At 45.3% G+C, this 24,050-nt stretch overlaps 1 protein-coding gene across 1 annotated transcript in view; it reads left to right on the top strand.

Annotated features, from left to right (window-relative positions):
• Positions 1 to 15,963: 15,963 nt before the first annotated feature.
• Positions 15,964 to 24,050, top strand: part of LOC142377627 (dihydropyridine-sensitive L-type skeletal muscle calcium channel subunit alpha-1-like) — a 289,148-nt gene continuing 281,061 nt past the window's right edge. Inside the window, exons 1-2 of the mRNA XM_075461932.1 lie at positions 15,964 to 16,313; positions 16,553 to 16,658. Of these exons, the coding sequence (XP_075318047.1) occupies positions 16,126 to 16,313; positions 16,553 to 16,658 (294 nt within the window). The 5' untranslated portion in view covers positions 15,964 to 16,125. The remainder of the gene's footprint in view (positions 16,314 to 16,552; positions 16,659 to 24,050) is intronic.

Below are 24,050 nucleotides of genomic sequence, written 5' to 3'. Positions count from 1 at the left end.
TCTCACTCAATCACAATCACACGGTGGTGCAGCCCAAACCCAAATGTGCGACACATGCAACCACACTAGGGAGACTCTGCCACCAGAAGGACCCTGATCCCCACCACTGGAAGCTCTCCAGCGCCTGAAATAAGAATTAATTAAAAAAAGGAAATTTAAACAATATGTTTACAGTTTTAACACAAGACATAAAATAAACAATGAATCAAAGCATCAGCGGCGTCCTCTGTTATCAAACAACGATACGATACGAATCGATCGGCACCATTTGCGCCGCGCAACCAGAGGCTGCGTAAAATCCAGGTCACAGAAATTAAATTTATAGGCAAAGCAGCAGCGTTCCTGCAGTTTAGGCCACAGCGGCAGTCAGGCAAGCAGTAGTATGTCCCAATTACTCCGGATTTGGAGCCAGTCTAGAATCCTGGGCATAAATAAAACGTATTACTAAACGATGGCAGTAATTGGACGTTCTGGGATGCGGATGTTACATACCGATCAGGCAGGTGTTCCAAGCAAGCGGCAGCGTGAGGCTTATCCACCTTTGGAAACGAGCGCATCTACCTGAGGCAAAACCACCTGCTTAATATACATCCAACCAAGACTGATGACAGGTGAGAATCAAACTTACTGGGAATGTTCCAGACACACGGGAGGTCACAGAGGGAGACGATCTATCAGAGTGACAACAGTATATGGGCGGATGGCACTCAACACCCGAGTTCAATCGTAAAACATGAATCACCATCTAGCGTTTATAACTAGGATGGTGAGACCTGATTGGCCAATAATCTCAACAAGCCTGGAAACTCATGGGCATTTCCTGCCACATTTGGATGTGATAAGCGATGTGCGTGTGTGAGTGTTGTATCTACTGCACCAGACCTATCTGTCCTAAGAGCCGCTTTATCTGACCCAGTTATTTTATCCCGCTACGTCATCTTAAAGTGTTGGACATACATTCGCTTTGTATGAGCAGAGTGTAACGTACACACTAGGAAAATAGATTATCTAGAGAACTACAGAATATGAATACATAAAGTCTAAGAATAAAGCCAATTTATAACATTCCCCCTCTTGGCATGATTTCATCATGTCAACCTTAAAATGAGGTCGGAGTGTCATATTCTGTATTGTGTCACCCCTGTTAGCGGCAGCCAACCTAGCAGGGCCCCAAACTGCAAGTCTGCGGCAGCTTTAAGGTGCAGCACAACCAGAGAGGAGATTTTTCCTCATCATTATGTGAGCGTCTATGTGTAAGCTGTTTCTTCATTGCGTTTATCAGCAGCAAGCAAGTCTTCATTGCACAGGCATGTGGAAATAATAAATATAATAAACAATTCTACTGCGTTAGCAAAAAACTTTTCTATCAGGAGTATTCCATCATTTTGCTCGGAACAGAACCTCTTTCCGAGAGGGTTAAGACCTTCATAACTCACCGATTATAACTCTGCAAATGAGCACATTTCTTAAAAACTATAAGTGTCACGCCTCTACGTGTATGCAAGAACTACATGTATAAATATTTCTTGATATTATTCTGTGTGTATGTGGCCCCGAACCCATCTTCTGTGTGAAAAAATATATGTGGTTTGAGCAGTGTCAAGGCCCTGCTCACCCATAAGTACCATCATAATAATAAATAACGAAGCTACAAAAAATGTCTAACATCTTGAAACTCAAACAGTGCATATGCAATTAACATTACCAGCAGGCTCGTCCACTGTTCGCAGCGAATAGGAGCGAAAACCCGATGGCTGAACCGGGAAAAATTCTCCTATGGCCCCAGTTCCACTTGGCGACTGACCACCTCATTACCTTTCAGTGTCTAAGGTCCCGCTCCGAACAGCCGAGTCACCCCACTGGCAATGGTTATACTAATGATTGGTTGATTTATACCCACAAAATGATTAATCAGCTTAATGATTACATGAAATACAACAGATGAACAAATACATTTTTTTATGATGTCCACGTGACGAGTCGCGTGGTCTCTTGTGGTCCAATCCTGTCATTGCTTGGTGCTCGGTTCTCCTCATGGCTGAACATCAGTTCAGCATTCTGATCCGGACCTAATCTTGGAAGGAGAGGTCACCAGTACGTCACTTCCTAAGGGATCTTCAGCATCCCTTTTCCCTAACTAATCTTGTTTTTAGGACAATTTCAAGAGAGAATTTCCGCTGTGTTCTGTTGACATTGCTTGAAGATTGTGTGCTTGATCAACCATCATCTTGGCATGATGGGCACAGCCTTCCAGAATTTCAGATGGACTCCTTGTCCGTTGCTTAGCTGTGAGTCCTGTAGTGGTTCTGAATCTGTGGATTAATAATTAGTCGGAGAACAAATCATGCAGCACACCAGAGCAATTTTCATTTGCCCTGTATCTCATACTCCGGACATGTCTTTCCTGTCCTCACTAGTGGGCACAGGTTCAGTCCTAGTGCCCAATTCATAATTTTTCTTATGTCCCCCAAACCAAAACAACCAAATAAAATCATAAAATAAAATAAAGTAAAATAAAATAACCCAAAACAAAACAACTGGCCAGTTGATATAACCCTTGTGTGCTCATATAAATGGAGCACCGCGATAGTTCTGGCAGGCCACGTAGTCAACGCGCCCTTTGCCTATTGGCTGATGCCGACCCAACCCTTATGACTGTCCACAAACCAACTGCGCTTATGGGTAATCAGCTGCTGCTCGCAATTGGATGCTGGCATTCGGGGCACTTCATTTAAACTTGGTTTGCTGTCACTGCTCTTTTTGCTTTCTGCTTGCAAGACGTAGCTCCGATTAGCATACGCGCCGATGCTAGTATTATTATTGCTGCTGCTGCTTACCCTGTCGTCCGGCATGGATCCCCGCCTGCCGGCGGAGTCGGAGAGTCTGCCGGAGGACCCGGAAGATTCGGCTGAGATGGACGCCGTGGAGGACACCGAACCTTCCCAAGTCCAGCCGAGCCAAGACGCGACACCGGGCGGGCTGTCCACAGCGCGCCGGGCAGAGTCGAAGTAGGCCGCGGCGGGCTCCTGTACGTGGCAGGACTGCCGCGGTTAGACACGTGGCTTATTTTACACCGATTTCACATGATTTTGCGTGACTGTAGCTGTGTGGCGTGGGTCTTATGCCGGCGCATTTGGATTACAAGCCATCCTCCTAATTGGTCCGTTTGGATCCTCGCGGTGATGCTTCTAGGTGGAGCGCGCGCCTCACCTCCCCAACAGGGCTACACGCTGCTGATTGGTATGTATGCATTACAATCTGATGGGTGCGGCGCCACCTGTCGTGTCGGGGCGTGGAGTGCTTGTGCCCGTGGTTCGGTTCATTCGCCGCCGTGCGTCCGGGGATGGTTATTGCCCTTGCTCGAATGGGGAGCATGACCCAACTGTGGCTGTGGTCAAATTGATCTCATCATGTAGATCCACTGTGATTATATTGCTCATGTATGTTCTGCTTGTATTAATTCGGCTCATCGTTGATAGGCCCTGAAAGGTTTTTGATCCTGAAGAGAAGAACATCAGGATACTACCCTGTTTGATATAGAAATGCACTTCGTTGTATAACAACTTCCAGAGACCTACAGTGAACTTTCACTACTTAGCTGCATTTTTTGATTAACAAAAGCAACAGTAAGAGGCTTGATTAGCTTAGGCTATCGTAAAACAATGGAGCCTAAGTGTACTTGGCTGACTGAACTACCTTTGAATATTTATTCAACTGGTAAATGAGCTCTGGAAATTATAAATTTTTAAACAGTGGAATACATTTTTAGGTGGCTCGGGTTTAAAAAAAAAAAAAAAAAAAGGGACATCGTGCAGCTTGTGCCTCTGTTTAAATAAAACAAGAGCCACTGTTAGGGCTTAACTTTGCATGAAAGATGCTGATTAAAATCGAAAATAAATTTGGGATGAAGTCAATCATTAAAACCGCTCCCGGAATTGATGGCATGAACAGCAATGACAGAGGTCATTTGTGTTATGCTCTATGGCTTGTTTAATCGTGTGGATAGCAAAAATATGCAAGCTCACGGTGACTTTAACTTCCTAGGTGGGTCAGGTGAAGTGTGTTAAAGGCTCTGCTTGCTTGGATGTTGCTCTGCTTTGCTTGGATGTTTTGCTTTGCTTGGATGTTGCTCTGCTTTGCTTGGATCTCGTTTTGCTGTTCTTGGATCGGATCTTGCTCTGCTTTGCTTGGATGTTGCTCTGCTTTGCTTGGATGTTGCTCTGCTTGCTTGGATGTTGCTCTGCTTTGCTTGGATCTTGTTCTGCTTTGCTTGGCTCTCGTTTTGCTGTTCTTGGATCGGATCTCGCTCTGCTTTGCTTGGATCTTGCTCTGCTTTGCTTGGATGTTGCTCTGCTCTGCTTGGATGTTGCTCTGCTCTGCTTGGATGTTGCTCTGCTTGGATGTTGCTTTGCTTGGATCCTGTTCTGCTTGCTTGGATCTTGCTTTGCTTTGCTTGGATCTCGTTTTGCTGTTCTTGGATCGGATCTTGCTTTGCTTGGATCTTGCTCTGCTTTGCCCTGCGCAAAGCGCTGTCGCTGCTGTGGAGACCGACTATATATTTTATGGTGTACCTAGGTGGTTGTTCAATGCTTGCCCCAATTAAATACTCGCATCACATTTCAGTCTGTGTTAATGTAGGCTATGGTAGTTCCACCTTTTAACGTCAAGCTTAGTCGCGGTTTAATAATTATTTTTGTAATACTACTACTACTAATCATAATGGTGACACACGTTGGTAGCTAATAATTCGTTGGGGGGTAGGATACCCTGGTTCCAACTTATCAATTGGCTGGTCTGCGTTCCGGTATGGTCTGTTTGGGGGGTTTGTTGCCTTTACAGCAAATGGAAGGCACTCCACCTGAGGATGCTGCTGTTCCCTGTCTTGGCTTCCATGGAGCTCATGGAAAAGTCGGGAACTTCCTCCGAACAGAGCCATACCGCCAAACATAATTGTAAGCATTCAGAATAAGCTTCTGAAATTCATCTCTGTTTCTCGTCTCATTTTGACGAGAGTGGTTCTGACAGAACTCAATGTTGTGCAGCATTACTGCAGAATTCAGTACCATCAATTTCCTTTTGCTGTGGAAAAAAAAACTTCAAATCATTTAGAGAACACATCACCACAGAGACACAACACAAAACAAAGACAAAAGAAGACAAAAACACACACAGAATTTTGTTGGGAAAACTTGAGAAGCAATTAATTGCCGAACATCTCCACTGCAGTTTCTGCTCCTGTGCTGCTCTCTGCTGCAGGACAGAAATGTTTGTGGTTAGCATTAAGTTTTTTCCGGCTCCAGTTGAATCAGAAACTTTTCCTATTGAGCTTTTCATGTTCGACTCTCCCACCCCAGGCGGAGAATGAAAATGAGCATTGCAGTGATTGTAACCATTGATGTTACTGCCACTGTGGTACTACAGTCTAATCTCCAACGCAGTGTTTTCTTACTGTTTTCATCGTCAGTGGTCTGTTCAGAGTTTTAGTCCCAGTGATGCAGTCTTTGTCAGTAGGTGAGGTTCCTCAGTCAGTGTTCTTTCGGTGGGATCTGGAGCATGAGTACAGCGAGTCTTGTGGATCCAGTTACTCAGTCTGTCTCCTATCAACCATACCTTTACACAATCCAATGTAGCTGCAGCTACCTTGTTTGGTCCCGTCCACAGAGGAGAGGACCAGTCACGTTTGTTGACTTTCTTTAGGACCCAGTTTCCTACCTCAACAGGTGAAGTATGGCGGTCCTGTTCCTTAGTGAGCATTTCTGTAACCTGTTGAGATATACTCATCACCGTGTTATTCAGTTGTTTCACTTATTCACACAAGTTTTCATACTGTCGTAGAACAGGGGGTGAGTCTGTTGGTGCAGTAGTAAATGGACAGAGTTTTTCTCTCCCTGTCCAGGCCTCATGTGGGACAACCTGACAACATTCATGGTGGCATCTGGAGTAAATCTCAGGTTAATTAACATCATAGAGAGAGCTTCAGCCCAAGTTAACTTTGTGTCTGCACAGAGTTTGTTGGGCCTTTTTGATGGTTCTTATTTGCTCTTTCCACTCGTCCTTGTGAAGCTGGGTGATAGACTTCACCGAGCTTATGTCCAATTCCAAACATCTGTTACATTTCTATTAGTTCTTCATAAGAGAAGTGAGGTCCATTGTCTGATCTTATCACTTCTGGTACCCCAAATATTGGAATAATTTCTCTTGTAAGCCATTTAATAACTTATTTCTCTTTTTCATTGTCTTGCCTTCCAGTTGGAGCAGCTGCTTCTTGAGTTGATGTAGGTGTTTAACAGGGCGCCGGCTGAGGTCACAAAATTTTTTCTTATAAACGGATTAATCTTCCTTTTCCAATCAGAGCGGCTCAGACCTCTAATTATTTTAAATGTTCTAAAATTCTCAGTTTGTTACTATGGTTGAGTGGCATCTCTTTAACTGTAAACAGAATTTTATTTCTATTTCACCCATTCTATCCAATGCTATACTGTTTATTTCAATTATCATTTATCTGCAGGGTTAGAAACTGCTAATCGTGTTGATATATTGTTTCTCTTGTACGGCTCTCTGGTCACTGTGGCTGTTTTTGAATACGTCATAAAAACAAACCTTATCTTGTCTTGTTATGAATCAGTCTCACTGCAGCTGTCTTTAAATGTCTTTCAGAGTTTTTCCTCTTTAAGAAAGCTATTGGTGATATCTGCCTGTAGCGCCTTTTGTTGTGTTTTTGTTAATATCCTAATAATCTAACCTATCTTAAACCTCTCTATAAAGCACTTTGCTGCTTTGTTAAGAGAGCATTTTAATTGTTTCATAGATCTGCTGCAGTTAAATAGTTAAATGGTATATGGATATTGATCACTATCAACTCAGAATTGGTGAAAAGAGGCAGAGGAGATCTATTTAGATCAGCTAAATTTTTGGAGTTATGTTAATATGATCTCTAAAATAATAAAGGCTAACCTTTACTGCTTTAAGATGATAACCGGCTGTTTGACATCTGACTGTCTGGCCTTGCTGTTAAATCCTGATTGTTCAACCTATGTCATATGGTCTGACTGTCTGATCTCAGTCCTGCTTCAGGTGGAAATCATAAAGTCTCACTTTGTAGAACATTTGTTTTGTTCCAACAGCTTTTCAATCAAAGGAGGAAATATTCTGAACGCTCTGCTTGTGTAAACCTTATTTCAGCAACAACTTGTATGAATGTCTTGTTTTCCTGGATTTATTTTGGACAGTTTATTGCTTCTTATCTCTTCACTGTGATTCTTGCATTGAAAAGCTGTTTTCAGTTTATCTAAGTACTTAGGTATCTCTCCTAATCATATTCATGTTAAAATAAATAGATGAGGTAATAATAATTGCTCTAGTATAAAACTAAACATCCATTATCATCATAAACTCATCAACTAAATAACTATATGTAGTTCTTGTACTCTTAAAGTACCGGCCAATGATCACTCAGAGTCTGTAGATAAACGTATTGTTTAGACTGTCCTCGCTCTCAGGCTGAATGAGAGAAGAAGAAGCAGGGTTGACATGAGACAATCTTAGGGTGATAGTATTTTATGACACAGAGAACAACTAATAACATTATGGAGCAGCTTGGAGGTTATCAGTTATCTGAAAAAGTTTTTCGAGCTTTTAATCTGTGTGATTCATTATTTAGCCAATCTTTAGTTAGAAACCTCAGGCCAAGCCTCCGACTCTTCTTTTTCTCTTATTTAGGTCTCTTATTAGTGACGTCAAAGTTGATGCTGGGAAAAAAATTAATTTCTGTCAATGAACCTTTGGGGAAAAAAATGTTACTTTGATCCTAGGTTAATTTGGCTTGTTGCTCTTGTGATTGTTAGTTTGGAGTTAGATTAATATTAGTTTTATTGCTAATACCATAAATGCTATTTTATTGTTAATTTAGAGTGACTCAAGCTAAAGGTGTTGCCCCAACTTTTGCCCTGACCAGATGCTTCCAATCGGATCTATTCATAGACAACAATGCACATCACAGCTCTGTAAATTCTAACCAATGAAGTATTAACACACCTCTAAGCACAAGATTTTATTAAGTCCTGGGACGCCCTATTGTAGCATTCGATGGGAGCCAGAGGCCTGATGCCAAGAATTCTGGTTTGGGTAGGGGTGGGGAGGGGCTTGCTGGGGACCCCGTTGTGGAGGAGGGTAACTATCATACTCATATCGTGGAGTCTCTCTTTCTGATTGTTCTAAGTGCTGTCTGTGGCGACAATCATTGGCCCAATGGCCATATCTTCCACATTGATAACACTTATCATTTTTCTTTGAGTGACGGTGTTTATTTTTATCATTTCTTCTGACTGGAGGTCTGCTCTGCTGAGCGGACTGCTGAGAGGACTGTGTCTGACAGGAGAATTTAACTTCACCTAAAAAACACTGACAGTCCGCGAGAAATATTGATGCCTTTTTTTCTTCTCTATCTGCTCTCGCTCTTTGCAGTATGCCTGCCTCTTTTAGCTGTGTTACTGCTTGTTCTTTACTTCCGGAAAGAAGATACTGAACTCACTCAGCTTCGGCAAAGCCCCCTCCCAACATCCTCCAAAAATTCCTCTTTTCTGCATCTCTCTAGTCCAATCTACAAACCTATCAGTCCCCTTTTTTTCTTCTTCTTTTGAGACCTTTTTTTTCCATCTCGTCAAGGTGTCAAATAGTACCGACCCCAAAGAGCCGGGTTCACATGTTTTCCACTCATTGATCATTATTTGTGACATATTTAGATATTATTACACGTGTTAGTCAGAATGGGTGAAGGGCTCAGTGCCCGAGTGGTAGGACCCGTATCAAGAAGCTTCTACACAAGTTCTAAAACTCCTGTGCGCTTGATTCGCTCGGGGTCATTTCCCAGTCCACCACTCGTTTTACTTCACCAATTTCTGAAACACCCTATCTTACTTCCCCCCTTTTTCTATTCCAACCCCAATATGCACAAACCACTTGAGATCTGTATTCTGTTCACAGCAAAAATCTCTTCAAATGGCGAACCACCCCCACAGTTTCATTAAAAATAACAAAAACTCTTTCCCTGTGTCCTTTATGATTTGTCAGTCTGACCACCACTGTGGATAAGTTTACGGACCCTTCCCATGAGGATAACACTTTATTTTTCTAGTCTAACCACCCAACTGCGGACGTTTTTACGGACTCTTCCCATGAGGATAACAATTTAGAAGATAACCTCTCACACGGTTTCTTTTATTTGTTCGAATTAAACTTTTTTTTTTTTGCAGGACACTTATGTTCTTTCCCTATGTGAGACTATGTGTTTTTATACTTTACGTGTGACCACTCAATAAACCAAACAAACAGTAAATTTATGCTTTGATTTTTACTGATCAGGGGACATCTTAATTCAGACAACTTAATTTAGCTTGTCCAATGTGCAGAAATTTCACATATATTCATTTATAAGAGGTTTTTCTGCTCACCTTTTTTCTCGGGCGCCTCGAATTGTCTGAACAAAGTGACCCCCTCAATCAGCTCCGGTAGTCCTTCCTCGGAGTCAGTCCAATTCACGTGGTCACGGCACCAGCTGTTAGCCCGATTCTTTTATTGGAAGCCCAAGAACCAGTTGGAGCAGTCGTAAGTTAAACAAAGTATTTATTGGAGGTCACAGGTCAAGTATCAGCGCTGGAATCAGAGAGACAGAGTTCTCGCATGAAATCCATCCGACCAAGTCCTGCGATCCGGAAACATTTCATATTTATGTTCACCTTTATCACAGAGGTTGTACCTACACTTGACAACGTATCATTGAACACTTACTCATGCTGTGAGCAGGCCATCCACCGTCTTCGTCATGTTCTTTGGATGTGATAAGCGATGTGCGTGTGTGAGTGTTGTATCTACTGCACCAGACCTATCTGTTCTTCGAGACGCTTTGTCTGACCCAGTTATTTTATCCCGCTACGTCATCTTAAAGTGTTGGACATACATTTCCGTTGTATGAGCAGAGTGTACCGTACAAACTAGGAAAATAGATTATCTAGAGAACTACAGAATATGAATACATAAAGTCTAAGAATAAAGCCAATTTATAACAGTAGGAACCATTACTATTGCAATTCGTCCCATGTTTCGGCCTTTTTTGAGCTAGATTGACTGGCCTATAGGTGCAAATAGTAGGCCTACAGCGCTTTAGCCCCTTGAGCCACAGTGCTGAAATGGATTGTGGTGGTACCATTCATGAACAACATAGCATGTCTGAATGGGTAGCTCAAATTCTGTAAATAAACCACTAAAAAATCATACTCCACTTTTAAGAAGAGGAATAAAGGGAGAGAACAAGACAGTGTATACTTTGCATTGCACTGTAATAATCACATGCAAACTTGATGCACCTCAAGAAATAATATTGTGACATGCGTCATCCAATTCCCTCTCGTTCTCTCGCGTTGTGCAAAAAACTAAGGTTACTGGTAATCCACACTTCAGTCTCATCTACATTCACACATGTCGCCTCTAGTCAGCGAGAGAAGTCAATAGAATGCTTGTGTGTTCCAGCGAAGCGAGGCCTGGACAGGCGAGCAGAGTACAAGCGATGATGTGGGCGGATTACGATATATATTATGTACTTCGAGCTATGCCAGTACGCGAGTAGCCAATTGGAATGCAGAGTTCGGATTATTGACAGTTTACTTCTTGCTTTTGCATTGTCAGCGGGAACAAAGAAACTGGATCTCTGGTGGGAACGTAAGCGAACGTTCCATGAGCGAGTGATTAATACGCCAGTAACTATAAGCTGTGTGAATGTCAGGTCGGCTGCTGTTTGCCTTTGTTCGCAAGAATCCTTAGGTTTATCCGGTAAACATCACAAGTTAACATGTAGATGTGCATTTAACAGTTGCGTTCAGTCAGTGTGACAGACATCGCGAAAATAGAACATTTGGCTTCACCAGCACACACGGAAACACATGCAAACCCATGCAACACATGCAACCCATGCAACGTATGCAAACCCATGCAACGTATACACGTGTCTGTGCATGTCCCCCACCCCTCTCCCCCACAGCGAGGACAAGACCCTCCTGCCTTTCCCGCTAAAAAAAAGTCAGGTGTTGCTCTAACACTCATAAAAGGATGGCTAGCTATCGTTGTAGTCATCCTTTATGTACCCTACGTGTATATAGTTTTCTGTCTCATCAAAATGAACAAGGCTACCCTTGTCCTACCCATGTGATAACACGCGCCTGAAATTTGCTAGCATAACGTCAATGCATGGCTAAATACAGTGCGCGGTTAAATGTAATAGTTAAGGGCTTAACTTCATCTTTGGCACAGCTTCCACACAAACAAAAGAGACGAGCAGTGCGATAACGCCACCATAAATAAAATACTTGAAAGACTTACATAATTTCGTGTTAGTCTTCTCACAATGCGAGATTATTTCAGGCGGTCGACAGAGTAAAGAGGAGAGGACAGCTGGTTGAGGAATGGATCTGGCCCAAGCAACTCTCTCTGGCTTCTTCTCTTTTCACCTTGTTACAGAGTTGGGCAGTAGCACCACAGATTCTATAATACTACCAGATTTGCAACTCACGGTGCATTTCCGGTTTCCAACGAGGCGATTTTGGTTGCAGTTCCACCCTCTTTCCACGTGGGGCGCTCAATTTTTGGAGACCAGAATGAATGGAGTCCTATGGAGCTATACGCCCTAGCGTGCCCTTATCTCAAGACATAATTTTTTCTCTAGTAATTTGAATGTTGTGTTCGAAAGAGGATGTTTAGAAAATACCCATGGCTGAGTTTTAGATTTTTAGAGCCACTCATTTGCTTAAAAAAAGGATTTTAAGTGTATATGACGTCATACATAGCTTACAACCGGAGATGCCGCTTTACGGCAACAATCCTGCTTGTTGTTGGTCTCAAAGGCAGCAGCGTTTTCAAGGAAGAGCTGTTGTAAGAGAGAATCTGTGGTAACATAAGCGGAAAAAGTCCATCTTAATTCTGTTGTCGCTTGGTATGGAGCCAGCCGTCAAGCGGTCCCTCTGGTCGTAATTCATTCTTTCGCCGGTCGACCAGCTGTCATTAGCACAATGCTAGCGCGTTGTGGACAACAAGAAGCCAACCTGTAAGAAATCAAAGGGATATATGTACTCGTTCAGTAGAGCGCTCTTGAGGAGACTTAGGTGAAACTGACCATTTGTAGCATCTAGCTCTATTGGGCCCAATTCATTCTGGTCTCCACCGACACGCCCAGTGGAATTCTGGTGGAACTGCAGCCAAAAAGCCGGTACAATGGGGCTTAATAGTAAGTGGCAAGGCTGTTAGATAGATAGGCTGTGGTAGCACCACTTCAGGACTGGAGGCCACCGCAGACACAACTTAATCATGTTCCTTCAAGGCATTAGAAACATGCCCATTCAAACTTCCCCATGAACAAATTATCCTTATTTGATGAAATCACGTTTGCTCAAGGACTGTTAATTCATTGTGTTGCATCTATTTACTTTATATAGGTAAATCCAAAGACCCGGTATTTCCCATTTTTTCAGTGCACAGGGACACAAGGCAAGATTCTAAACCTCATGAGGCATTCTGATCAGTGGACTTCTCAGGTTAACTAGGCCAGCACAGATGGTCAAGATGTTGTCCAGTTTACGTGCCATGATGGGAATGGTCTGGGATAAAATCTTATAGATCTTCAGTCTCTGGATTGCTCTTTCCACATGTATGCGGACATTTGTCAAAGCACTCTCTATCTAACCACTCGTTCAAGTGCTTTCTTGAGTTTGTACAGCCAACTACTGCACATGTCGTTCCCGAACAACTTTTCCTCTTAAGGTTTTCCATCCTTTTTCTCACTGCGTCGATATCGGAGCTAGCTAGCAAAACAAACCGGAGCCCGCCAGAACGGAAGTGGAAAGCATCGACGGGAGGAGTTTAGGAAGTAGAGCGGAAACGGGTCAAAAACTTGCCTATAGAACCCAGAACAGACCCAGCTGAGGAGAAGGAGCTAAAATGGTTCCAGGAACTGAGTCCCTAGTTCCTGTATGTGCGAATGTGGGAGAAAACGGCCCCGTTCCTGAAAAGGTTATTAGAACTGCCAAAGGTTCCTAGAGTCCGAATGCGGCTAATGATGTCACATGTACATGGAGAGGAAAGAGAGCAGAGGGAGGAGAGGTGCATCATGGGAGGATCAGGATCACCTGAGCCATCCCTAACTATAAGCTTTATCAGGAAGGAAAGTTTTAAGCCTGGTCTTAAAAGTAGAGAGGGTGTCTGCTTCCTGAAGCCAAACTGGCAGCTTATTCCACAGAGAGGGGCCTGATAACTGAAGGCTCTGCCTCCCAAACTGGCAGCTGGTTCCACAGAGAGGGGCCTGATAACTGAAGGCTCTGCCTCCCAAACTGGCAGCTGGTTCCACAGAGAGGGGCCTGATAACTGAAGGCTCTGCCTCCCAAACTGGCAGCTGGTTCCACAGAGAGGGGCCTGATAACTGAAGGCTCTGCCTCCCAAACTGGCAGCTGGTTCCACAGAGAGGGGCCTCATCAGCAACAACAATGAGACGGCCTACAGGGAGGAGGTACAGCATCTGGCCGCCTGGTGTTCAAACAACAACCTGCACCTCAACACCAGCAAAACAAAAGAACTCATTGTGGACTTCAGGACAAAAAGAGGGAGCACACACAACCCCATTCACATAAATGGGATGGCTGTTGAACGTGTCTCCAGCTTTAAGTTCCTGGGGACCCACATCTCAGAGGACCTCTCCTGGACCACTAAAGCTGGGCATACACTGTGCAATTTTTTTCAATCGCGGTATTCAGCTGCTGCTCATACTGTACGAGTGAATCGCAAGGGTTAAAACGTCACAGCTCACAATTCCTGTTCTCACACTGTACGATCCGATGGTCTGATGCGATCTGGCTGCTCACACTACACGACACGTCGGACTCGGTCGCCGGTCGCTGCCATGCTGTTCTGTTGTCTTCTTCTTCTTCTGTTGACAATTTTTTCTTCCGTACCTATGTTCGCGCATGAGTAGTGTGACAGGATGAGGTAAATTGGCTCGTGCAACTGCTTCAACTGTGCGAGAGCCTCACGAGCGGCGACCAGGATTTCAAACAAGTTTGATTTTCATCCGATCGATCGGGAGGTGGTCGGGAGGGCTTAATCGTTTGTCGTTACCCCATGCATACTACACGATGCGAGACGCACGATTGAGCCAAAACTCGGCCCGATCTCCAAAATAGTCGCATGAGTGAAAATCTTGTCGACATCGGGCCAAAAATCGCACAGTGTATGCCCAGCTTAACACCTCCAGTCTTGTGAAAAAGGCTCACCAGCGCCTCTTTTTCCTGAGGACACTGAGGCGACACCACCTGTCTTCAGATGTCCTCAGAAACTTCTACAGATGTGTGATAGAGAGCATCCTGACCAACTGTGTTACTGGCCGTTTCTCAATATACGTTCTTGTCCGTACTTGTGTTCTTGTGTTCTTGTGAAACGTCATCAGTCGCAGCCCAAGTACTGTCCCAATACACAAGTTCGCATTTCGCCGAGAACGGTGAAAGTTCCCGGATGTGTTCTCGACACGCCCATTTTACCGAGGATGCATCGGTAGCTAACTTGTGCTAACTTGTCAGTGCAAATATCCCACAATGCACTGCACTCCTACCCGAGCCAAAATCAACAGGCTGAAGCTGATTTCATTTTAGCTCTAAACTCTTTAAATATATCACTTTATCCACGTTTAAAACATTTTGAGGCGAGAAAGTAGCCCTTTAGATCCCGATTTTATCGTTAATTTTTCTTAATACCAGCTATTTACAATTTTGTTCGGAAGAATTCTGCACCTCAAACTTTTCACACACACATTAGAGCGAGAGAGAGCACTTGGATGAAAAAGCCCAGCTGTTTAATCAGAGCAGGCTGCCTCGGGCACGAAGAACGCATCGTCTCAAAACTGAAAACGGAGCATGTGTACTTGTGATCTCCAGAGTTCATTCTTCCGAGGTTGACTAGCAAGAACATTCTCCTCAAGAACACAAGTCTGTTCTTTGCATTCTTGGTATTGAGAAACGGCCACTGTGTGGTATGGTAACTGCTCCGTCACAGACAGGAAATCACTGCAACCGGTGGTGAAAACCGCCCAGCGCATCACCAGGTCTCCACTCCCTGCTATTGAGGACCTCCAGAGGAAACGCTGCCTGCGTCGTGCTCGCAGCATCCTCAAGGACTCCTCCCACCCTGCGCACAAACTGTTTGTCCCCCTGCCCTCCGGTAGGCGCCTTCGAAGCCTCCGGAGCAGAACCAGCAGAATGAAGAACAGCTTCTTCCCCAGAGCTGTCTGCCTTCTGAACTCTGCTCCCCAATCTCTCCTCCAAAATCTGTCAATATAGATGTATATAGATGTATATAATACCACTGCACTTTAATCCGTATATTTATTTGTATTTCATTGCACTATATTTCATTTTTATTCATCTGTAAAAATGCATTATTTATTTATTACTGCTATTTGCACTTCTGGTGAGATGCCAAAACCTACTTTTCATTATGCTACATGTGTAATGACAATAAAGTTGAATCTCATCTCATCTGATAACTGAAGGCTCTGCCTCCCAAACTGGCAGCTGGTTCCACAGAGAGGGGCCTGATAACTGAAGGCTCTGCCTCCCAAACTGGCAGCTGGTTCCACAGAGAGGGGCCTGATAACTGAAGGCTCTGCCTCCCATTCTACTATTATGCATGAAGAACTTAATATTTTTTTCTTGATTTAAAAGTTTTTCTTGATTTAACATAATAGATAATTCTATTCCATTGTTGTTTGCAACACGCTCACTTTTAAAAGACATCAAACTGTTCAAATGACCTCTATTGTCAACCATTACAACGATAGCCCCTCATCATCTATATTTATTCTCTTGCTCAAACAGCTGTTCAGTAAACCAATATATGTATAGAGGACAGCTGTCATTCCGCAGATAGACACAGACAGAGAGAGGGAGCAGAGTGATACAACCACCGAGCAAAAGTTGTATAGGAAGGTTGAAAGGACTCATGAACAGACCCAGCCAACAGGACTACCTTTTTTCAATATTTTGGAATACCACTTCTTGTCAAATATAAAGTTGGCATCAATACTCTCTTGAAGCTACAATGGCTGAGAGCAGCAGCCCCCCAATGTCATCCTTCATCATGGATGAGGAAACTCTGAAGAGAAAACAAAAGGAGAAACTAAAGAAGCTGATGGCTACAGGTGGCAACCCCAGACCTGCACGTTCTCTGCTCTTTTTGACGCTGAAGAATCCTTTCCGGAAGGCATGCATCAGTATTGTGGAATGGAAGTATCCTGCTATAGTACATGGTCACTGGGTAGGGGGATGACATATTAGACACATGTTCTGTAATCTTCAACTTCCGATGGTATTTACATTGTTATTATATATTATTTTTAAAAGTCGCTGCTTATAACACAGCTGTAATCAAATATGTAGATCAAGGTGTTTGTTCATTTGTGTGATGTGCAAACCTAATATGTAAATTGAAATGTTTGTTTTGCAAGTTTCCTATAAATCACTTACAGACCTTTTGAAATCATAATCTTGCTTTCCATCTTTGCCAACTGTGTGGCCCTGGCTGTGTTCTTGCCCATGCCTGAGGAAGATAGCAACAATACCAACAGTAACTTGGTGCGTGAGTACGTTTGTCATTGTGTCATTTTATTTGATGTGGGTTGTGATTTCATCAACTGAACTGGTTAAGACCTTCAGTGCAGACAGTTCAGTTGATTGAATGAAACAAGTCAGCTGTGCTGCTGCTGCAGGGTTGGAACAGAAACCTGGAGCCACACCTCAGTTTGACACCTCTGAATTAAAGGACTTGACATGCCTACCACATTAAAGGAGCTAAATATTTGAATTTGTGAAACAAAGAAGACAAATACTAAAACAAAAAGAGAAGACTTGAGCATGTTTAAGTACACATGCCTCCGAGGTCAATTCTTGTACAAATTTTTTATAGTTTTGCACATCTACTCACTGGGATTTTGTCCATTCCTCAAGATAGAACTGTTCCAGGTCCGGCAAGCTGGATGTTTTCCAGTCTTTAAGTCATATCACACATTCTCAGTTAGATCAAGGTCTTGGCTTTGACTTGAAGCCATATCAAGCCATTTAAAGGTGATAGAGAATGTTTGAATGGGGCATTAATCCTTGTTCTGTGATGTGATATGTAGCCCAAAAAAAATTGGTTGGGTCTGTAATGGCTCAGAACCTCCCTAAAAGGCTCTCTGAAACATCTATGTTACTATGCTGGGTTTAGAATGCGTCGTTTGCCCTTATTGGCGTCGTTTCAGAGCTTATCTGGCAACCTCATTATGAAATGCAGGTAGGTGTTGGCGCTATTCGGTTGCCGATGCTTGATTGGCTGCCTTTGCTCTCACTGAAAACAGAGCTATAGAGTAATGCACTGACTGAAAAGAAAGCTCATTCCCTTTAGATGAACAAGCCAGAGCTAATGTGCAATTCTAACAACAGGAATATGGCACAACACACATTTAAAACAAAATGAAATGTGATACTTACAGGCTGTACTGATTGCTGGGGTAGATTTTGTTCAGAATCAGAATCAGGCTGCAGCCGATCACCTTCTCAGCGGAGCGCACACCTCGCTGCAGTCTGTAGCCCCTTTCACACTGAGACCTGCTACCCTAGCGGGTCCAAATTGCACCTTCGACCTGCGTCGAGCAATGTGAAAGCTTGGCGTGTTAGGTGACCCGTGCCGCCTAAAGCCGAGTTCAGGGGGCGTTGCGTATGGCGTGATCTTTGTGCCACCAGGTTGAGCGCGCAGTGACACTGATTTGAGGGCACAGATCTATCTGAGCTGTCACCTTACCGTGGTGGGGGGGTTTGCGTGCCCCAATGATTCTGGGAGCTATGTTGTCTGGGGCTTTAAGCCCCTGGTAGGGTCACCCATGGCAAACAGATCCTAGATGAGGGACCAGACAAAGAACAGCTCACAAGACCCCTATGATGAGTGATACTTTTGGACGCCGTGTTCCCTTGCCCGGACGCGGGTCACCGGGGCCTCCCCCTGGAGCCAGGCCCAGGGGTGGGGCCCGCCGGCGAGCGCCTGGTGGCCGGGTCTGTGGCCGGGTCTGTGCCCGTGGGGCTCGGTCGGGCACAGCCCGAAGAAACGACACGGGTCCCCCTTCCTACGGGCTCACCACCCGTGGGAGGGGCCATGGTGGTCGGGTGCAATGTGAGCTGGGCGGCAGCCGAAGGCGGGGACCTTGGCGGTCTGATCCTCGGCTACTGAAGCTGGCTCTTGGGACGTGGAACGTCACCTCTCTGCTGGGGAAGGAGCCTGAGCTGGTGCGCGAGGCTGAGCGGTTCCGGCTAGATATAGTCGGACTCACCTCGACGCATGGCTTGGGCTCCGGAATCAGCCTCCTCGAGAGGGGTTGGACTCTCTTCCACTCTGGAGTTGCCCGCGGTGAGAGGCGTAGAGCAGGTGTGGGCATACTTATCGCCCCCCGGCTGTGCGCCTGTACATTGGGGTTCACCATCATCGGACTTGCGGCCGTATGTCCTGGACACTCGGGTGAAGAGAGGGGCGGAGCTGTCAACTGATCACCACCTGGTGGTGAGTTGGCTCCGCTGGTGGGGGAGGAAGCCGGTCAGACCTGGCAGGCCCAAACGTATTGTGAGGGTCTGTTGGGAACGGCTGGCGGAATCCCCTGTAAGGAGAAGTTTCAACTCCCACCTCCGGCAGAGCTTCAACCATGTCCCGGGGGAGGTGGGGGACATTGAGCCCGAATGGGCCATGTTCCGTGCCTCCATTGTTGAGGCGGCCGACCGGAGCTGTGGCCGCAAGGTGGTCGGTGCCTGTCGTGGCGGCAATCCCCGAACCCGCTGGTGGACCCCAGTGGTGAGGGAGGCCGTCAAGCTGAAGAAGGAGTCCTATCGGGCCTTTTTGGCCAGTGGGACTCTGGAAGCAGCTGATGGGTACCGACAGGCCAAGCGGAACGCAGCCTCGGCGGTTGCTGAGGCAAAAACTCGGGCTTGGGAGGAGTTCGGGAAGGCCATGGAGAACGATTTCCGGACGGCCTCGAGGAGATTCTGGTCCACCATCCGGCGGCTCAGGGGGGGGGAGCGATGCACCGTCAACACCGTGTATGGTGAGGGCGGGGCTCTGCTGACTTCAACTAGGAACGTCATGAGTCGGTGGGGGGAATACTTCGAGGGCCTCCTCAATCCTACCGACACGCCTTCCGATGAGGAAGTAGAGTTGGGGAGCTCGGACGTGGGACCTCCCATTTCTGGGGCTGAGGTTGCCGAGGTGGTCAAAAAACTCCTCGGTGGCAAGGCCCCGGGGGTGGATGAGGTCCGTCCTGAGTTCCTCAAGGCTCTGGATGTTGTGGGGCTGTCTTGGTTGACACGCCTCTGCAGCATCGCGTGGACATCGGGGGCAGTGCCTCTGGACTGGCAGATCGGGGTGGTGGTCCCCCTCTTTAAAAAGGGGGACCGGAGGGTGTGTTCCAACTATAGGCGGATCACACTCCTCAGCCTCCCTGGTAAGGTCTTTTCGGGGGTACTGGAGAGGAGGATCCGCCGGATAGTCGAATCTCGGATTCAGGAGGTGCAGTGTGGTTTTCGTCCTGGCCGTGGAACAGTGGACCAGCTCTATACCCTCCGCAGGATCCTGGAGGGAGCATGGGAGTTCGCCCAACCGGTCTACATGTGTTTTGTGGACTTGGAGAAGGCGTTCGACCGTGTCCCTCGGGGACTCTTGTGGGGGGTGCTCCGGGAGTATGGAGTGCCGGACTCCTTGATATGGGCTGTTCGGTCCCTGTATGACCGATGTCAGAGTTTGGTCCGCATTGCCGGCAGTAAGTCGGACATGTTTCCTGTGAGGGTTGGACTCCGTCAGGGCAGCCCTTTGTCACCGATTCTGTTCATAATTTTTATGGACAGAATTTCTAGGCGCAGCCAGGGCGTTGAGGGGGTCCGGTTTGGCGACCTCAGAATCGGGTCTCTGCTTTTTGCGGACGATTTGGTTCTGTTGGCGTCGTCAGGCCGTGACCTCCAGCTCTCACTGGAGCGGTTCGCAGCCGAGTGTGAAGCGGCTGGGATGACCATCAGCACCTCCAAGTCTGAGACCATGGTCTTCGGCCGGAAAAGGGTGGAATGCTCTCTTCGGGTCGGGAATGAGATCCTTCCCCAAGTGGAGGAGTTCAAGTATCTCGGGGTCTCACGAGTGAGGGACGAATGGAACAGGAGATTGACAGACGGATTGGTGCGGCGTCTGCAGTGATGCGGGCTCTGCACCGGCCCGTCGTGGTGAAGAAGGAGCTGAGCCAGAAGGCGAAGCTCTCGATTTACCGGTCAATCTATGTTCCTACCCTCACCTATGGTCACGAGCTGTGGGTAGTGACCGAAAGAACGAGATCGCGAATACAAGCGGCCGAAATGAGTTTCCTCCGCAGGGTGTCTGGGCTCTCCCTTAGAGATAGGGTGAGAAGCTCGGTCATCCGGGAGGGGCTCGGAGTAGAACTGCTGCTCCTCCGCATCGAGAGGAGTCAGATGAGGTGGCTCGGGCATCTGGTGAGAATGCCTCCTGGACGCCTCCCCGGTGAGGTGTTCCGGGCCCGTCCCACTGGGAGGAGGCCCCGGGGAAGACCCAGGACACGTTGGAGAGACTATGTCTCTCGGCTGGCCTGGGAACGCCTCGGGGTCCCCCCAGAAGAGCTGGAGGAAGTGGCCGGGGACAGGGACGTCTGGGTCTCTTTGCTCAAGCTGCTGCCCCCGCGACCCGATCCCCGGACCAGCGGAAGATAATGGATGGATGGATGGATGGAGATCTATCTGAAGGAACAATAATTTTAAGCGTGTGCGTATGAATCTCACACACGCTCGCTCATAGGTGCTCGGACACGCGCTCAACTCTGACAAACTGCTCGCTCGAACGGCTCACTCTGCTCGCGCTCGGCTCTATCTCTCTGCTCGCTCGCGGCTGCATGTATCCCTTTTCCAACCCAGTTTAGACATAGTCAAAAATGTCTCGAACTTGATGTAGGCTAAAACAGAGTGAAACTTGTCCTCACCTGTCGCTGTTGTTCTGAATCAGCTGTCCATTCTGTCTTTTAAACTCCTCATGTCACGTCACGCCCACGTCAATTGCTTTCACACCAAACTCGGCTCGGCAAAAAGACTAGGGTCCGACGCGGGTCGAAAGGCGAGTCGAGTTGACACGGCAGCCCGGGTCGGCAGTGTGAAAGGAACAGCGGACACGCTAAATTCGCGGATTAAACGCGGGTTATTCCTCAGTGTGAAAGGGGCTTGTGTCTGTCCCTGTCGGAACTGACCCTCACTAAGCATTAAATTCCGACTGAAGCCTGCTCGGAAAATAAATAAAAGCCATTGCTCGCGAGCATTGCTTTCTGGGGGAAGAATATGTAAGGATCGTAGTCCGCTTTCACAGCCTTGGAAGGCACACCAGTTCCTGTTTCTCGCCGAAGGGGCGTGTCTGAAACGGGGTGGCTGTGGATTTGGGTGTGGGGGGGGCGATTGCTGAAAAAGTGACATCACTTTTTCACAAAAACGGATTGGCACTTTTTCTGGGGGATATCCAAAAAAGGGGAGTACTTGAAACAGAGGTTCTGACACTTGCTGGCACTTCGTGTGTACTCCCCACAGCGGGGAGACTCAGAACTAACACCAAAAACGTGAAAAAGATGATTTTGATTCTCTATCCCCTTTAAATGTTTCCTCTTGAACCTCTTTAGCTGTATGTCTTGGGTCATTGTCACCCTGAAAGATGAGCCACTGTCCAGTCTTAATTCTATCAAAGGCTGAATCATGCTTTCCTCAAGAACTTGCATTTATTTCGTTTCATCCAACTTTCCTTAATCCTGCCCAGTTTTCTAGACCCTGCTGATGAAGAAATATCCCGACAACATGATGATGCACGCACTATGCATCTCTGCAGGGTTACTATTCTCAGATTGAGGGGCTTGTATCACACTGGGTGTTTTTCACAATGACGAAACGTTTTATTTTCATCAGATAGGAGTACCCTCTGCCACGTGTTTTGGGAGTGTCCATTTGCCTTTTGGTAAAAGTATAATCTTGCTATTTTAGTTAATTTTTTAAAGCTGTATTTAATAATAAAAAAAAATCTAATATTTTTCATTCAGGGTTACCATTACCCTTTTTCTTACTTCTGTAATGAATGTCCTTCTTGCTGGTCTGTGAGTGGCACGCAGTTGGACTAATAATCACAGGGTGAAAAGGTCACTATCTCGGAAGGTGAAATCCCCTCTCCTGGTCAGAAACAACTCTTGCACTGGATGAACGTGAGTATTCATTTAGCTGTGTCTGGGACGGAAAACTTCTGATTCTTGTCTTTGCTGTTAGGAGCGACCCCCCACTGTGATAGGAAGGGTCTGCACTCTTTAAATCAAGTTTTCATCCGAGATACTGCCGAAAAAGCATCTGCCTTTCTCCTTGGCATGATTAGTTTCTGACCTTAAATGGGGACTTTACCTACCAGGATACCGACATTTTGACCCTGCACATGTAACCTCTGAGGGGAAATTAGAGCACCAGATCTTCTGGGATTCAAGAAAAAGAAAAGGATAAATATGTGTATATGCACAGCTTTCAATTATCCCCAGATACAAATATGATGGAACCTAATGGTCTAATTCTCACAAACACCATCCCACAGCCCACAGGGTCTAAAGGTTCTACTGCTGACGGTGCAAGACACAGCAGAACTACAGGTGTTCTTTGCACACACTCTGCATAGTTGCAGCTCATTAGGTGGCAGGAGGAGGGACCTACACAATAATAGACAGGTGGCCATAATGTTATGGGTGATAAATGAAAAGTTCTTATTTAATTTAAAGGGGCTGAATGTTTTTAAAGCTCCTTTAGGGGAGTGATAGTGGATCGGATTCATATGATTAGCTATGACAGACTAACTCACAAACTAACTATTAAACTATGTAATAACTGTAATTACTTAATTTCTTATAACATATTCATTGGCATTAATTAGGCAATATATTGTTGTATTAGTTCACATCTACTATATGTCATCTGTATTCATTTCAGTTTCTCTTCAAACAGATTATTTCTGTGTAAATGATCACAAAGCTGAGCTGCAAGTATTTTTTCAAGAACTTTAGACATAAAAGGGAGATTGGATATAGGTCTATAATGAGCTAACACTTCTGAGTCAAGAGTAGGTTTTTTAACTAAAGGTTTAATTACAGCAACCTTAAAGGCTGAGGTACATATCCTGTCAACAAAGAGATTCATCAAATCCAATATGGAAGTATTGATTAAGGGGAAAACCTCCTTGAACAGTCTGGTTGGGATTGGGTCTAAAACACAAGTTGATGGTTTAAAAGAAGCTATTTTTGTCTAACAGAAAGTGATAGGACGTAAGGACATATTGGAAATCTTAACGTGAAACTGTTTCCACTGTACTTTCCAGGGAGGACCATATCACTGTTACATATTCATAGTATATAAAGTGTCATGACTTTATAGAATCTCAGTCAATGGTCCCATCTGCCTTAGAACTGAAATTGGTAACATATTGGACAGGGATTACGTAATTATATCTCATTCCATTAGAATCAGCTGAATAGATAACTCACACAAGTTTATTTCAAAAAGTTTACGTTCTTAGTACCAGTAAAATTCAAATATTGTTTCTGTTTTTCCAGAAGTAATTACAAGTTAGTTAGAAAAAAAAATGTATCAACACAATACAGCTAAACTTAGTTCAATATTTAATTAAGCTTATAATTTCTATAGTCATGAACTGAGGATCAGAGTACTAAAGTCAAACATTCAACATTCAAACAGATAAGTTAGCACTTTCACCTTTGCTGTCATTCATACATGTCAGCTTCTTACAACTTTGTAATTGACTTAGACAATAGTCCATTTAATTTCAGTTTCCTCTACTTTGATTATAACTACCGACTGATTTTCTGCAGCAGCTAAACAGCACGTAATCAGTTTCATTCAATTTCTAGTTTGGTTCGATTATACAGCAAAATTACC

This window comes from Odontesthes bonariensis, chromosome 3, assembly GCF_027942865.1.
Source record: "Odontesthes bonariensis isolate fOdoBon6 chromosome 3, fOdoBon6.hap1, whole genome shotgun sequence".
Classification (NCBI taxonomy): domain Eukaryota; kingdom Metazoa; phylum Chordata; class Actinopteri; order Atheriniformes; family Atherinopsidae; genus Odontesthes; species Odontesthes bonariensis.
The sequence above is the reverse complement of the archived record's forward strand: the minus strand, read 5'-3'. Positions and strand labels throughout refer to the sequence as shown.